This window comes from Chiloscyllium plagiosum, chromosome 10 (genome assembly GCF_004010195.1).
Source record: "Chiloscyllium plagiosum isolate BGI_BamShark_2017 chromosome 10, ASM401019v2, whole genome shotgun sequence".
In the NCBI taxonomy this organism is placed as follows: Eukaryota; Metazoa; Chordata; class Chondrichthyes; order Orectolobiformes; family Hemiscylliidae; genus Chiloscyllium; species Chiloscyllium plagiosum.
Window position 1 is genome coordinate 29,497,527 of NC_057719.1, and position 18,174 is coordinate 29,515,700.

Sequence of the window (18,174 nt, forward strand, 5' to 3'; positions counted from 1 at the left end):
GTATAAATAAGTTAGACAATTTAATCTATTACCATTTCAGGTAACTTACTGAGATTAAGGAGAATCCTTTGAATAAAGCCAAACTTCATCAATATTGCTCGTTTCTGCTCAAAAAGTCTCACAGTTCTTAAAACTTTAGGGAATAAAGGATTTCGAAAGAATCCAAAGAGGACATATGCACCTTGAATTTCTTGGAAAATCTTCCATATTACCAAAGTCGCTATCAGAATATAGCTTATTACAGTCTGAGGACTTATTTTAAATGCAGTTGATCTTCTTACAAAGAAATGTAATAAGCCAGCTTCAACAAGTGTCACTATTAGAAGACTAATATAGATCAAGGCTTCCTTCCAGCCAAGACGCCATCCAATTCGTTTACCAAAGTATTTAGGATATTCCAATGAGGCATGAGTTGTCCTGCAGCAGAATCTGAATAAAGTATCAGCTTGGCTGAGATCAAGGCTCAGTATAAATCCCATTCCTGTTGTGAACAGCACAACACCAAGTGTGCTGGGAATAAAGAATGTTGCAATCACCACTCCAACAGACACAATAAACATAGCCAACAGCCTGCAGAAATAAAAAATGTAGATGTAAACCCAAACATGTGAGGTCAACATTAATTTTTTTTTCCAATTTTCTACTATGCATGTAATGATGTGGCCACAAATTCGGTAACTGTGCGACCTGCATATAAGCAGTGGCGATTAGGCAAAGACAATATTACCATACACCAGCTGAATTTCTGTCATGTTATGAACACAAAGTAAAAATTTGATTGAACCAGGAATCAGACTAGTTTGGATCTGTTAATGTGGAACAAGGCAGTTTTAATAAATCATGTCAGAGTAAAATTTATAAGAGTAGATGATGGCAGAGTGGTTCTATTGCTAGACTATTAATTCAGAAGCCCAGGTAATGTTCTGGGGACCTGGGTTTGAAACCTGCCATACCAGATGTTGGAATTTGAATTCAATAATAATCTGGAAATAAGAGTCTAATGATGACTATGAAACCACTGATGATTGTCAGTAAAAATCCATTTAATTTACTAATGTCCTTCAGGGAAGGAAACTGCCATCCTTACCTGGTCTGGCCTACATGTGACCTCTGACCAACAGCCATGTGTTGGCATGCTTGCTTTCATTGATCAAAACATTTGTGTAAAGGAGTTGGCATATCATGTTGTGGCTGTACAGGACATCGGTGAGGCCAATTTTAGAATACGGTGTACAATTCTAGTCACCATATTGAGTCATAGAGATACACAGCATTGAAGCAGACCCTTAGGTCCAACTCCTGCATGCCGACCAGATATCCTAAATAAATCTCGTCCCATTTGCCAGCATTTGGCCCATATCCAACTAAACCTTTCCTATTCATATACCGATCTAGATGCCTATTAAATGTTGTAATTATACCAGTCTCTACCACTTCTTCTGGCAGCTCAGTCCATATATGCACTACCTTCTGCATGTCCTTTTTAAATCCTTCCAGTCTCACCCTAAACCTATGCCCTCTAGTTTTGAACTTCCCCAGCCCGGGGAAAAGACCTGGTCTATTTATCTTGAATATGCCCCTTATGATTTTATAAACCTCTATATAAGGTCAGCCCTCAGCCTCCGACACTCCAGGGAAAATAGCTCCAGTCTATTCAGCTTCTCCCTATACCTCAAATCCTCCAGCCCCAGCAACGTCCTTGTAAATCTTTTCTGAACCCTTTCAAGTTTCACAACATCCTTCCTATAGCAGGAAAACCAGAATTGCAAGCAGTATTCCAAGTGCAACCTGTGCAGCTGCAACATGACCTCCCAACTCATTTACTCAATGCACTGACCAATAAAGGCAAACTTACAAACACCTTCTTCACTATCCAATCTGCCCACGACTCCACTTTCAAGGTAATATGAACCTGTACTCCAAGGTCTATTTGTTCAGCAAAACTCCCCAGGACCTTACTATTAAGTGCATCAGTCCTGCCCTGATTTGCCTTTCCAAAATGCAGCACCTCACATTTATCTAAATTAAATTCCATCTGCTACTCCTCAGCCCTTTGGTCCATCTGATCAAGATCCTGTTGTACTCAGAGGTAACCTTCTTTACTGTCCACTACGCCTCTAATTTTGGTGTAATCTGCAAACTTACTAAACATACCTCTTATGTTCACTTCTAAATCATTTATATAAATGATGAAAAGCATTAGACCTAGCATACATCCTTGTGGCACACCACTGGTTACAACAGGCCTTCTGTCTGAATAGCAACCCTCCACGAGCACCCTCTGTCTTCTACCTTCAAGCCAATTCCATACCTAAATAGCTAGTTCTCCCTCCATTCCATGTGATCTAAGTTTATTAACATTTCTACCAGGAGGAACCTTGCCGAACGCCTTACTGAAGTCCTTATAGATCACATGCACCGCTCTGCCCTCATTGTTACTTCTCCAAAAAACTCAATCAAATTTGAGAGACATAATTTCCCATACACAAAGCCATGTTGACTATCCCTAATTAGTCCTTGCCTTTCCAAGATTCTCTCCAACAACTTACCACCACTGATATCAGGCTCACTACTCTATAGTTCTCTGGCTTTTCCTTAACACTTTTCTTATAGACTGGCACCGTGTTAGGCAACCTCCAGTCTTCCAGCACCTCACCTGTGGCTATCAATTCTACAAATTCTCAACAAGGTGTCCAGCAATCACTTAGAATGTTGCTGAACTTGAAAGGATGCAGTAACGATTTACAAGGATGTTGCCAAGACTGGACAGCTTGAGGTATAGGGACAGGCTGAATAGGCTGGGGCTTTATTTCGTTAGAGCTTTGGAGGCTGAGGGGTGACCTTATAGAGGTTTATGAAATCATGAGGGGCATGGATAGGGTAAATAGTTAAGGGGTGGGGTTAGTTCTGAGGAAGGGTCACCAGACCAGAAACATTAACTTTGATTTCTCTTCACAGATGCTGCCGCACCTGCTAAGATTTTCCAGCAGCTTTTTATTTCCTCTGTTCTGCAGCTTTCTTCAGTTTTTCTCCACTTAAATAACATTTAGCTCCACTGTCCTTTTGCCAAAGTACTGAGGTACTGTGTGCAGTTTTCATCTCCTTATTTGAGGGAGGAATGCTTTGGCTGTGGAGGTATTGCAACAAAGGTTTCCCAGACTGGTTTGTAGGATGGCATTACTGATGTTATGATCAATTAGGACTATATTTACTGGAGTTTAGAAGAATGAAGATGAAGTCTCATAGAAACCTATAAAATTCTAACAGGACTTAACAGTGTAAATGCAGGATAACTGCAGAGTTTAGAACCAGGGGTCACAGTCAAAGGTTTAGAGGGTAGGCCATTTAGTACTGACATGAAGAGAAATTTCTTTAGAGAGTGGTGAGCCTCTCTGTCACAGAATTCAGTTAAGAGCAAAAATTAAATGTTTTCAAAAAAAACGTTAGGTATAGTTTTTAGGCTAAAGGTAATAAGGGAGATGGGGAGAAAGTCAAAAAATAAGTTGGCTGATCAGCCATGATCTTACTGAAGGGTGGAACAGGCTCAAAGGGCTGAATGGCCCACCCTTCCATCTAGTTTCTATGTTTCTATTCAGTCTAGTCTGAAAAACATTTTTTGTTACTTCACGAAAAGTAGTGGAACTCAGTCTCCATAAGGCTATTAGGAGAGTCGAAATTGAAGATCAAATCATTAGATTTTTATTAAGTAAGATATAATGGAAAAAGCCAGATAAATAAAGTTTAGTTTCAAATCAATCATGTGCTAAACTGATCACAGAACGGATTTCACCGATTGAAATACCAACTGGAACATCCAATGTTCTACTTTAAAATGGCTGTTACCTTTAAATATAAAACTACTGAAAAATACTTAAGCTCTATCAAGAATAGGTGGGACTGAAGATAGAACACAGAAGAGAGAGACCAGTACAGCATAGTACAGGCCCTTTGCGCACGATGTTGTGTCAAGCATTTATCTTAAAGATCTAAGATCAACTTAATCTACACACACCTCAAATTACTGCCATCCATGTGCTTATCTAGCAGACACTTAAATGTCCCTAATGCCTCTGACTCTACCACACTGCTGGCAGTGAATTCCACGCACCCACTATTCGGAGTGTAAAGAACATCTCCCCATACCTCCCTCCAATCACCTTAAAATTATGACCCCTCGTGACAGCCATTTCTGCCCTGGGGAAAGTTCTGTGGCAAAAACAATGACTGCAGATGCTGGAAACCAGATTCTGGATCAGTGGTGCTGGAAGAGCACAGCAGTTCAGGCAGCATCCAACGAGCAGCGAAATCGACATTTCGGGCAAAAGCCCTTCATCAGGAATAAAGTGAAGGGCTTATGCCCAAAACGTCAATTCTCCTGCTCCTTGGATGCTGCCTGACCTGCTGTGCTTCTCCAGCACTACACTCTCTACACTTAGAATATTATGTCCAGTTCTGGTCGCCCCATTATGCAAAGGATGTAGATGCTTTAGAGAGGGTGCAGAGGAGATTTACCAGGATGCTGCCTGGATTGGTGGGCTTGTCTATGAAGAGAGGATGAGCGAGCTTGGATTTTTCACACTGGAGAGAAGAAGGGAGGGGACTTGATAGAGGTGTACAAGGTAATGAGAGGCATAGATAGATAGCCACAGAATTTTGGATAAGTGGTGCTGGAAGAGCACAGCAGTTCAGGCAGCATCCAACGAGCAGCGAAATCAATGTTTCGGGCAAAAGCCCTTCATCAGGAATAAAAAGACCAGAACTGGACACAATATTCTAAGTGTAGAGAGTGTAGTGCTGGAGAAGCACAGCAGGTCAGGCAGCATCCAAGGAGCAGGAGAATTGACGTTTTGGGCATAAGCCCTTCACCAGGAATGAGGCTTGGATTGGGGCTGAGAGATAAATAGGAGGGGATGGGGTTTGGGGAAAGGGGGGGGGGGGGGGGGGGGGGGGGGAGGGAGAGGGGAAATGAGGAAGCTGTTGAAATCCACATTTATCTCGTGTGGTTGCAGGGTCCCAAGTGGAATGTGAGGCATTTCTCCTCCAGATGTCAGGTGGTAATGGTTTGGTGGTGGAGGCTGCATGTCCTTCACGGAGTGAGAGGGGGAGTTGAAGTATTCAGCCACAGGGCAGTGGGGTTGGTGGTGCGGGTGTCCCAGAGATGTTCTCTGAAGCAATCTGCAAGAAGGCATCCTGTCTCCTCGATATAGAGGAGACCACACCCGATGCAACGTTAACAAACGTCCACTTACATGACAATGTAATTTTTAAATAATTTCTGTGCTATCAAGTTATCAAAGTTAACATGTAGGACTGTAATTAATCAACAAGTGCACTGCAGGTTTTGGGCTGCTGGATTATAACTGGAGGACTGATAAACAAGTAGACACAGTGAGAAGAAAAAAGGAGCTTATTTGCTTTTAGACACCAGTAAGTTGTGCACTATCTGGAGTGAGACATAGCCCAAGTCAGCATATGTTTCGGGGAATTTAGAGGCAGTGTGGGAATTCAGTGCAGACAGCAGAGGTGATTTTGGTTTGCTTTTTTAGTTCATAATTTGTAAAGTTTTTTTACAGGATAAATTGAAACCCAGGATGAGGGGCCCAGCACAAAAGAAAGAGTGACATCACAGGAAAACTGTAAGTTGATTGGTTAGTAAAGGCTGTAATTGGACTATTATGAGTAACTTTCAGATTGAAAATAAATAAGTGAAATATTTATAGGCTACAAACTAAACAAATCAGTCATAAATCTTTAAAATAAAATTAAGAACTAAGAAAATAAAACAGAGATGCAGAGCCAGCCATGTGTTGTACCTACATGATGTGGGAGCTGTTAGACGGCATTGAATGAATAATTTTATTGTCCCATATATCTCAGAAAATACAGTGAAAAGTGTTTTGTCATCACAATCTGGAACCATTCTGAGTTGCAAAAAGAACGAAAAGAAATTACCTAAATAGAGTTCATCTTCTGTTCAAATTGAGTCTCGAGCACAGCCCCAGGGCTTCTGCAAGGTCTCTACAAGGTGCTCAGGGCCTCAAAGAATCACTGCTCTGGGTACAGCAATGATAACACTAATGCCCCAGGAGACTCTGGCTCTGCTACAGCTGCCAACATCTCGCCATTACTGCCAGGAGTCCCTGCTCTGGGCACTACCACCACCGCCACTGCCGCCTCCAAGAGTCTAGGCTTCAGGCCTACTGCAGCCAGGAGTCCCCACTCTGGCCATCACCACAAGTACACGCTCCAGGTCTACTATCACAAGGAGCCCCTGCTCTGGGCATTGTCACTGCTGCCAAGGGTCCTGATCTACGCTGCTGACACTGCAGTAGCCGCCCCACCGACACTGCTTCAACTCCAATGATGAAGTAAGAAAAGAAAACAAAGGTAGACGAAAAGGAGAGGAAAGGATGCTGTCAGCCTGAAGCGGACAGGCTCAGGAGCCCGAACACTATCTACTGTGCTGGCACCACTATCTTGAAAAGGTTGTGGTTTATACAATTTCCAACACAAGATGTGTTTGACCACATCTGTAGGAAGTGTTAGCAGCTTGAGGAACTCTGGCTCAGGGTTGATGAGCTGGAGTCTGAGCTTCCAACACTGCAACAGATGAGGGTGGGGGAAGAGTTACCTGGATGCTGTGTTTCAGTAGGCAGTCACTGTTTAGATTAACTACCTTGAATTCAGTCAGTGGTCAGGGACTGGAGTGTATAACTACAAGTGAGACAGATAGAGGGATCCAGGAAATAGTGCTGAAAGAGCCTCAGCCCTTGACTTTGTCTAATAGGTTTGAGATTCTTGCTTGTATGGACAAGAGCAGGGGTTTTAGGGAGGATGAGCAAACTAACAAAGCATTGCATTTACTGGAAACCATTCAAGAGTGGGGAGAAAACAGAACTGTAATTGTAATCGGAGATAGTACAGTAGCGGGAATAGATACTGTTCTCTGGCCAGGATCGAGAGTCCCAATGGTTATGTTGCCTGCCTGTTGTCTGGGTTCAGGATCCTTCACCTGGGCTACAGAGGTACTACAGTGGGAGGGGAAAGACCCAGTGTCATGGTCCAAGTGGTTAACAATGATATGGTTAGAAGAAAGAGGTCCTGCTGAAGGAATATGAGTAACTAAGGGCTAAATTAAAAAGCAGAACCAAACCAGTAATTTCCAGATTACTACCTTAACCATGAGCTTATTGGCACAGGGTCAACAAGATTAAAGACGTAAATGCGTGGCTCGAAGATTGATGTGGGAGTAATAGACAATAGGTGCAGGAGTAGGCCATTCTGCCCTTCGATCCAGCACCACCATTCATTATGATCATGGCTGATCATCCTCAATCAGTATCCTGTTCCTGCCTTATCCCCATAACCCTTGTTTCCACTATCCTTAAGAGCTCTATCCAATTCTTTCTTGAAAGTATCCAGAGACTTAGCCTCTACAGCCTTCTGGGGCAGAGCACTCCACACACCCACCATTCTCTGGGTGAAGAAGTTTCTCCTCAACTCTGTTCTAAATGGCCTACCCCTTATTTTTAAACTGTGTCCTCTGGTTCGGGACTCGCCCATCAGAGGAAACTTGCTTCCTGCCTCCAGAGTGTCCAATCCTTTAAAATCTTATACGCCTCAATCAGATCCCCTCTCAGCCTTCTAAACTCAGGAGTATACAAGCCCAGTCGCTCCAATCTTTCAATGTAAGATAGTCCTGCCATTCCGGGAATTGACCTCGTGAACCTACGCTGCACTCCCTCAATAGCCAGAATGTCTTTCCTCAAATTTGGAGACCAAAACTGCACACAATATTCTAGGTGTGGTCTCAACAGGGCCCTGTACAGCTGCAGAAGAACCTCTTTGCTTCTATACTCAATTCCTCTTGTTATGAAGGCCAGCATGCTATTAGCTTTCTTCACTGCCTGCTGTACCTGCATGCTTGCTTTTATTGACTGATGTACAAGAACACCTAGATCACGTTCTACTATCCAGATGTGTCGTAATTTCATCCTTTATAATTGACTCCAGCATCTTTCCCACCACTGAGGTCAGATTAACTGGTCTATAATTCCCTGCTTTCTCTCTCCCTCCTTTCTTAAAAAGTGGGACAACATTAGCCACCCTCCAATCGCAGGAACTGATCCTGAATCTATTGAACATTGGAAAATGATCACCAATGCATCTTTGATTTCTAGAGCCACCTCCTTCAGTACCCTGGGATGTAGACCATCAGGTCCTGGGGACTTATCAGCCTTCAGACCTAACAGTCTCTCCAATACCATTTCCTGGCAAATATAAATGGATGGGACATTGAATTCATGGGACATTGGCAACAGTACTGGGAAACGAGGGAGATGTTCAAATGAGATGAGCTCCAGCTGGATCATGGTGAGACCAGAGTCCTGGCAAATAATAAGTTCATAAGATATAAAAGTAGAATTAGGCCAATCAGCCCATTGAGTCTGCTCTGCCATTCGATCATGGCTGATAATGTTCCTCACCCCCATTTTGCTGTCTTCCCTCCATATCCCTTCAACTTATTACCAATTAAAAATCTGTCTAACTCCTCTTAAATTTGCTCATTGTCCAAGCATCCACTACACTTTGGGGTAACGAATTCCACAGATTCACAAACCCTTTGGGAGAATAGTTTCTCCTCAATTCTGTTTTAAATTTGCTACCCCTTATCGTAAGACAATGACCTCTCGTCCTAGAATGCCCCAAAAGGAGGTATCTGCTCCATATCTATTTTACCAACATCTTTTATCGTCTTTAATACCTCAATTCGATCTCCCCTCATGCTTCTAAATTCCAGAAAGTATAGGCCTAAACTGTTCAATCTCTTTTCAAATGACAAACCTCTCATCTCTTGGATAAATCTAGTGAATCTCCTATAAACTGCCTCCGATGCAACTACATCTTTCCTCAAATACGGGGACCAAATCTGTGCACAATACACCAGGTGCGGTCTCACCAATACCTTGTATAGTTGCAACAATACTTCCTTACTTTTATATTCTATGCCTATATCAATAAAAGCCAACATTCCATTCATTTTCTTTATTATCTTCTGTACATGTAAGCTAGTTTTCTGTGACTCATGAACAAGTACACCTAGATCCCGCTGTACTGGAGCACTCCAAAGTCTCTCCCCATTAAGATAAGGATTCCTTCCCATTTTTCGACCCAAATGCATGACCTCGCAATTATCCACGTTAAACACTATTCCACATTTTGGCCCACCCTCCTAATCTGTCTATATCCATTTGTAAGGTTCGAATCCTGTAGCACCCCACTAGTTACATCTTGCCATCCAGAACATAAACCATTTATCCCAACTCCGTGTCTTCTGTCCATTAGCCAGTCATCGATCCCTAATCCCTAATAAATTATCCCTAATCCCATATGATCCAACTTTGTGAATTAATCTTCTGGCTGGTAGAATGTTGTGAGTATCACAGAGATGTGGCTGCAAGGGAATCAGGGCTGCGAACAAAATATCCAAGATGTGTGTCCAGGAAAAGGACAGGCAGATAGGCAGAGGAGCGGGGTTACTTTGTTAGTAAGAAATTAAATATTAAACTGATGGCAAGAAGTGATGTAGAGTCTAAAGGCTGTTTAGACAGAGTTAAGGAACTGCAATGGAACAAATAGGAGTTATGTAAATGCCTCCAAACCATACGTGGGGAAGAAAATAAATCAGGAGATAGAAAAGACACTATTAGAATAATCATGGTAGACAGGGAACATCCAGATCCAAAGAAAAGGAATTTGTGAAACAGATTTTTTTTGGGAAGCAGCTTTTGGTAGAGCCCATAGGAAACAGGCAATTCTGGATTTGGTGCTAATGTAAAGAGGCAGACTTGATTAGAGAGTGAAGGTGAAGGAACCCTGAGGGAGCAGTGACCATAATGCAATAAAATTCACCCTGCATTTTGAGAGGGAGGAGTTGAAATCAGATGTAACAGTACTTCAATTGTGTAAAGATAACTACAAAGATATGATGGCAAGAGTTGATTGGAACGGGAGCCTAACATGGATGTTAGTGGAACAGCAATCATAGGAGTTTTAGGGAGTAATTCAGCAGGCACAGCAGAAATTCATACCAAGGAAGAAAAAACATACCAAGTAGAAGACAAGGCAACCACGGCTGACAAGGGAGTTCAGGAAAAGCATAAAAGTAAAAAAAAAGCAATGTGGTGAAGATTAGTGGAAAGCCAGAGCGTTGAGAAGCCTTTAAAAACCAGCAGAGGATAACTAAAAAAGTAAGGCAGGAGAAATAGTACTGAGGACAAAGAATAGGTACTTTGCATCAGTCTTCACAGTGGAAGACATGATGGAGGCATACCAGAAGAGAGTTGGGATCAGATGTGAATGTAGTGGCCATCACTAAGGAGAAGACGCTAAGGAAATTGAAAGGTCTGAAGGTGGATAAATCATCGGACTGATGAGTTCTGAAGAAATTAGCTGAGGAGATTTTGGAGGTGATCTCTCAGGAATCACTAGAGTCAGGGGCATCCCAGAGGACTGGAAAATTACTAATATAATATAATACCCTTGTTTAAGAAGGGAGGGAGGCAGAAGACAGGAAATTATTGGCCCATAACCCTGACCTCAAACCATGGCAAGATTTTAGAATCAATTATTCAGGATCAGATTGCAGGGTACTCAGAAGTGCATGGTAAAATAGTTAAAAACCACACGACACCAGGTTATCATCCAACAGGTGGACTGTTGGACTATAACCTGGTGTTGTGTGACTTTTAACTGCACCCCAGTCCAACACCAGCATCTCCAAATCATGGTAAAATAGGGTTGAGTCAGTATGACTTCATCAAGGAGAAGTCATGCCTGACAAATTTGTTAGAATTTTTTTTTACAGAAGTAATGATCAGGTTAAGCAAAGGACAGCCAGTGGACGTGATCTGTTTAGACTTTCAGATGGCCTTTGATAAGATGCCACACAGAAGGCTGCTAAACAAGATTAGATCCAACGGTGTTAGGGGCAAGGTATGGCATGGATAGAGGATGGGCTTACTGGAAGAAGGCAGAAAGCGGGGATAAAGAGGTCTTTTTGGGATGACAGCTAGAGAGTAGTGGAGTTCCGCAGGGATCAGTGTTGGGACCACAACTATTCATGTTATAAATTAAATGTCTGAATGATGGAACTGAGGGCATTCTTGCTAAGTTTGTACATGACACAAAGATTGGTGGACGGATAGGTAGTATTGAAAACGCAAGGAGGCTGCAAAAGGACTTGGACATGCAAGGTGAGTAGGCAAAGAAGTGGCAGATGGAAAACAATGTATTAAAAAGTGTGAGAGTTATGCACTTTGGTAGAAAGAAGAGGTGTATACATTTTTCTAAAGGGGAAAGGCGTTTGAAATCAGATGTAACAGTACTTCAATTGTGTAAAGATAACTACAAAGATATGATGGCAAGAGTTGATTGGAACGGGAGCCTAACATGGATGTTAGTGGAACAGCAATCAAAGGGACATGGGAGTCTTGGTTCAGAATTCTCTTAATGTTAACAGGCAGGGTCAGTTAGCAGTTAGGAAGGCAAATGCAATGTTTGCATTCATTTCAAGAGTGTTAGAATACAGTTGCAGGAATGTACTACTTAAATAAGGTGCTGGTCAGACTGTATTTGGAATGTCGCCAGCAATTCTGGGTCCCATATCTAAAGATGGATTGCTGGCATTGGAGAGGTCCAGTGGTGCCTTACAAGAATGATCCCACGAATGAAGTGTTTGTCATATGAGGAGTAGCTGAGGACTTTGGGTCTGTATTTAATGGAGTTGAGAAGGATTGGGGGGGGGCGGTTCTTATTGAAACCTACAGATAGCGAGTTTTGAGAAGATTTGTAGCTCAGGTTGCGGTTCTGGATGTAAGTTTGCTTGCTGAGCTGGAAGGTTCATTTTCAGATGTTTCGTCACCATACTAGGTAACATCATTAGTGAGCATCCGGTGAAGCACTGGTGGTATGGTCCGCTTTTTATTTATGTGTTTAGGTTTCCTTGGGTCAGTGATGTCATTTTCTGAGGTGGCCATTTCCTGTGGTAATGTCATTTCCTGTTCTTTTCCTACATTGGACAAACAGGCAGAAAACTAGGCACCAAGATACATGAATATTAACTAGCCACAAAAAGACATGACCCACTCTCACTAGAACCTTTATTTACAAATGAGGAAGGATACCACTTTGACTGGGACAACACATCCATCCTAGGAGAAACCAAACAGAGACAAATGCGCAAATTCCTAGAAGCATGGTACTCCAACCAGAACTCTATCAATAAACACATTGACTTGGATCCCATTTACCACCCCCTGAGGAAAAGTACAGGAAATGACACCATCATAGTATCATCAGCCCAAGGAAACATAAACACATAAATAAAAAGCGGGCCATACCACTAATGTTTCACCGGAGGCTCACTGATGATGTTACCTAGTATGGTGACGAAACGTCTGAAAACAAACCTTCCAGTTCAGCGAGCAAAGTTTCATCCAAACTTACAATTACTGAGAGGCCTGGATAAAGTGGATGTGGAAAACATGCTTCCACTAGTAGGAGTGACTAGGACTCTAGGGCACAGCCTCAGAGTGAAAGGACAACCCTTTAGAACTGAGATGAGGTGAGTCTGTGGAACTCCTTGCCATAGAAGGCTGTGAAGGCCAAGTCATTGAGTGCATTAAAGCAGAGATAGCTAGATTCTTGATTGATAAAGGGGAATCAAGGATTATGGGGAGAAGGAAGGAAAATGGGGTGAAGGACTATATCAGCCATGATCGAATAGTGATGAAGACTTGATGGGCCAAATGGCCTAATTATGTTGCTATATTTTAGTCTCTTTGACTTCCGGTTTTAAAATAAGAACAGGAAATAAGTTGTACACATCTCCTGCTGCACGAATAAAATGTTTGTAACTGAGTTCACAAAGCATTACTTGGTAACGGACAACAAAAGGTTTTGTACCTAACACAATAGTTGCGTCATTTTCAGGAAATACATGTACATTAAGGTGAGGCAATCGAACATTCTTCCAAATAATGTCTACATTATGCCATTTGTTTTCTTTAATGATTCAGTTCCTTGGATATTTACTCCTATTGAATATGATATATTATTTTCAAGATTGCATACTCTGATAATAATTGGTAATGAAATACAGGTATTTTTCTCCTCACCTTAACAATATAAATTGACATAGAATATGCTAAACAAAGTATTTACATCACAGTTTTTGAAAATAATAGGGAGTCTAATTTTTATATAACATTTACAAATTCTAATTGCAGATTTTTTACAACCCTGATACATCACATCAATGAATCATAAATTTTAGGAAGTTTTGTATTTTAATGCCTATTATTTACTCAATTAGTTGAGGCAGAGGGTTTCAACAGTTAAAAATTTAGTACAGCTGGATTAGAAAACAGATTTGCAATGATGACTGTCCACTGATCCTTACTGGAAATACATATGTACATGAGATGAGGACAAGATTGAACTCATACATGATATCATTTGAATGATCAGCACTGTCATTCACTTTCAAGTCTCACACAAATGACTAAATGTAACTCTGGCAAAGTACTGAAGGGCCTCTGAAAGTATCTCAAAAAATTAATGCCTTTAGAAGGGGAGAGTAGGAAAGAAAATTTATCAGAGGGGACAAAATATTGGCTCTCTCATGTGGAGTGAAAAATGAAAAGCATTAACCTACAAATTAGGCTAATGTAGTGAATCAGGATCAGTTTGATATGCAGAATCTGAATGCAATAACAACCACTTCATAAACCACATGCTCCAAAGGGCATCTGCACAATCACCAAGACGCTGTATTAGTGAGGCCCTGAAAGAATGGGATTCTGAAAGACCAACAAATATCCAATGGCCATCATAAAATATACTATAACCTGTGTACAACAGGATGAGGCAATATTCACATGAAACTTTTAAGTTGATGAAAGAACTGCCTTTTTATCTTCATGTTTTTACATTTGTGAAGATTTAAATCTTACCTTAAATTGGTTGCCATGGGTGAACCTCCAAGCCCAAATTCTAAGACTTGTTCAAGAACCCATAAGAAAAGTGCATCCACAGGAGGCAAAATACCAACTGCCCAGATGACAGGCAGAAATACAAAAATAATGTGCAAAATCTGATTTATTTGAAGCAGGGTTGGGTTTACTGTAAATCTGAGGAAAGAAAAAGTCAATTAACTTCAAAGCACTATTGTACAAGATACTTCAGCTATATACCTCACTATTCAAAATCCAATATCCAGATTCAGAAAGCCTACCATTAGTTAAATATTACAAGTAACTAAAATTTCCTCAAGACTGGAACATAATATTGATAAATTTATATGAGCAAGAATGGAATTCCAAGCTATTGATACATAATCAGAAGAGAGAGTCAACATTACACATTCTAATTCCTTTACCCGCAAAATTAGGTTTCTAAATTCCATCAATCTCCATGTTTAGAAGATATAAAAGCCAGCTGTTCTTTTGGAGCTGACTGGCTAATTTCACTTCTCTAGTGCAAGTAACATTAGGTCAACTGCAAATTAAGAGTCATACTCAACACATACAAACTTTCCTTAAAAATGAAAATGAAGATAATTTACTGAACCTTTTGTATTTAACCCCAGCTCATGAAAATTATTCAACTTTCTAAAACTCACACCATCAATATTTTTCACTGTCAGGCAACTGTCTGTGTGGAGGTTGCACATTCTCCCTGTGTTTGGGTGGGTTTCCTGTAGGTGTTCCAGTTTCCGCTGACAGTCCAAAGAAGGGGATTCCAGTCAGTAGACTTGGTGGCATGGTGGCTCAGTGGTTAGCACTGCTGCCTCACAGCACCAGGATCCCAGGTTCAATTCCAGCCTCGAGCGAATGTCTGTGTGGAGTTTGCACATTCTCCCCGTGTCTGCGTGGGTTTCCTCCCACAGTCCAAAGATGTGCGGTCAGATGAACTGGCCATGCTAAATTGCCCAGAGTGCTTGGTGCATTAGTCAGAGGGAAATGGGTCTGGGTGGGTTACTCTTCGGAGGGTCGATGTGGACTGGTTGGGCCGAAAGGCCTGTTTCCACACTGTTGGGAATCTAATCTATGAACTTCTATGATTCTATATTCAGGTTTGGTGGATTGGCCATGCTAAATTGCCCACAGTGTCCAGGGATGTGTAGATGAGATGGATTAGCTATAGGAAATGCAGAGTCATAAGGAAAGGATAGGGAGGTGGATCTAGGTGGAATGCTCTTTGGAAGGTCAGTGTGAACATGATGGGGCGAATGGCCTGCTTCCACACTAAGGATGCTATGATTTTAATATTTTCAAATACACAGCCCTAATTTGCAAGGAACTAAAAGCCATTTCGGAATTTAAACTAGACCAATACTAAAGAAAATCCAATTTTATTTTTTCTAACAATTTCTAAGTTGAAAAAAAATTCATACTTAAGTCACGTATCCAGTCATATCGTTAGTGGTATTTTTAAAAACATGAAAATTGGAATGCAAATTCACAATTGAAAATCAAGTCAAAATCTGAACCCAAAATTTAAATGTAGTCACTTAATTCAATTGTAATTCTACAACCAACTCCTCACCAAATCAAAGATTAAAATTTTTTTTACCTGTAAGCAAGATCCATTGCAATGAAAAGAAAAATGTAAAGTGGTCTGGTGAGTGCATTGATTTCATATGTATCTTGTGGTTGGAATGTGGCAGTCTCCACCGCAGTATTTATGATTAAAGAATATTCTCCAATGCACACTGTTACCCAACCAAAAACGAAGAGCACAAAAGTTGCCCCTGTGTTGGTATATAGTAGCATTAAGCTGTTAGGTAGTAAATAAAATGTTCCAAGGCCACATAATGCTCCAGCTAGGATGGAATGAAAAACTGTATTGATTAAATACTTTTTTCCAGGTATGATAAATTTTATTGTCTCTGGCCCAGCACAGCTGGAAAAATCAAATTCATCCTCATCTGCCAAAGTATTTTCAGATGGAAATATTTCAACTGTCACATTCTTTTGTCTGACCCATAGGCTCATGCCTTGGACAATGAAGGCTGCCAGCAACATCAATCCTGCAGCAAGGACTGATGCCCAACAATCGTTTAATATATTTAGTTGGTAAAGAACAGTCCCTACACCACCAAAAACCCATGGTATCAGAAACAAAATAATTTGGTTAACATAAATGTAAGGCGGAGCACAGTATCCAAGTTTGAAGCGTGGTCCTCCTAGTATCGTCTGTGGAAACCGTTTCCAAAAGAATTCCTGTTTGTAGTCGTTTAGTAGTGGAACATCTGGACCCATCCTGATTTTGCACAATTCTTACTTTGTTAATGTTTCCATAACACGATTTTGCCTAGGAATGTCAGAATTTGACAGTTAGGGATATAAACATTATCTCCACTATTATACCAAGTAAACAAGCACATAAAATTTGGCATCACGTTTTCATTACAATTCAAAGCAACAGTCTAGGACACATTTACATATGGTGGAGGCAAACAAGTGTGTGAAAAAACATTACCAAACATATTGACTCACTATTCAATGTACAAACATCCTAAAAAAAGCTGAAAGGTATTAAGTGCTGTGGGTAACTGAGAACCTGTAGTTAAGTTCTATGTTTGTTGTGATCCTGCTGCAACCCAAATGCAAAAACTAACTTATTTATGTAACACAGCAAATTTACTAAATTAGTATTTCAAACTGGTTCTGTTTTTCAGATGTTACCAATACTGAATGATAACCTTCACAAACATATTGAGCGATCACTTGCTTAAGATACAAGTAAAACCTCTTAATCCCATATAGTTGCATTAAATGTTTTTGAAATACCTCCCACAGCATCCACTCAAAATGTAAATATTTTATCCTTGATTAGCTTTTTTTCCTTTCTTGCCCCGAAAGAATTACTTTTTGCAGTTGTCTACACAATTATAATCACCACTTTACCTCCCCCTTGCCAAACATGGATTTTTAATTATTGCTAATATAGTCATAGGTACTACTCAGGAGTCTCAAATGTTCAGGCATGAAGTAATAGAAGAACAGGGGAAAATAATATAGTTTGAATTATTATTTGCTTTGAAAGACATTTGCTTTTTTATTTGAATAATTTGCTCCTGGAAGATAAGCTTCAACACAGGTTAGTTGTGCTGGGGAGCATTTTTCAGTGTTATAAATATACTCAATCTCTGGATTCTGTTCTGCCATTCAGTGAAATCATGGCTGATGTAAATCTCAATTGCCTACTTGGGCTTTCTGTCTTGCGTATAACAAAAATTCACCTCAGTCTTCAATGTTTCAACTAATCCAGTAGCAATGGCCATCAAAGGACATGCTCCTAATGTTCATTATTTTTGCGTAAAAATGCAATTTCTGATTTCATTCCTAAATGGCCTAATTGTATTTGAAGATCATTTTCCCTTGTAATAGATTCCCCATGTGGGAATATGGTTTATTTTTAAGATCCCCAATGATTTATATATTTTCATAATATCTAACACTTTAACAAGTGTCCGTTCTGAGAAGAACCAGTGACTTGCAGTAATGTCACTGGTCTAGCAACCCAGAATCCCATGCTATTGTTCTAGGAATATGAGTTTGAATCCCACCATAGCAAATGACGGAATTTGAGTTGGTAATTCAGATAAAAACCTGGAATTCAAAGCTACCTTAATGGTACCATGTAACAGTGGATTGTTGTAAAAATCAATCTGATTCACTAATGTCCTTCAGTAAGGAAGTCTGCCATCCTCACCTAGTCTGGTCTACCTGTGACCACAGACCCATAACAATGTCAATGACTCCTAAATTTGGGATGAGTAATAAACAATGACCCAGCTAGCAATATCCATATTCCATGAACAAATAAAACAACAAGCCTCGAAGATTGACTTACTGTAATCATAATATCAAACATGATCAAAACGTTTCACACATTCTTAGAGTCATAGAGATGTACAGCATGGAAACAGACCCTTCGGTCCAGCCTGTCCATGCCGACCAGATATCCCAACACAATCTAGTCCCACCTGCCAGCACCCGGCCCATATCTCTCTAAACCCTTCCTATTCATATACCCATCCAAATGCCTCTTAAATGTTGCAATTGTACCAGCCTCCACCACATCCTCTGGCAGCTCATTCCATAC

The 18,174-nt window shown here is 40.7% G+C and overlaps 1 protein-coding gene across 1 annotated transcript in view; it reads right to left on the reverse strand.

Moving 5' to 3' along the window:
* The window catches only part of pcnx4 (pecanex 4), a 41,810-nt gene that overhangs the window by 19,794 nt on the left and 3,842 nt on the right, over positions 1-18,174 (reverse strand). The window contains exons 2-4 of the mRNA XM_043697265.1: positions 15,637-16,377; positions 14,016-14,192; positions 50-570 (exon numbers count right to left, since the gene is read on the reverse strand). Of these exons, the coding sequence (XP_043553200.1) occupies positions 50-570; positions 14,016-14,192; positions 15,637-16,325 (1,387 nt within the window). The 5' untranslated portion in view covers positions 16,326-16,377. The remainder of the gene's footprint in view (positions 1-49; positions 571-14,015; positions 14,193-15,636; positions 16,378-18,174) is intronic.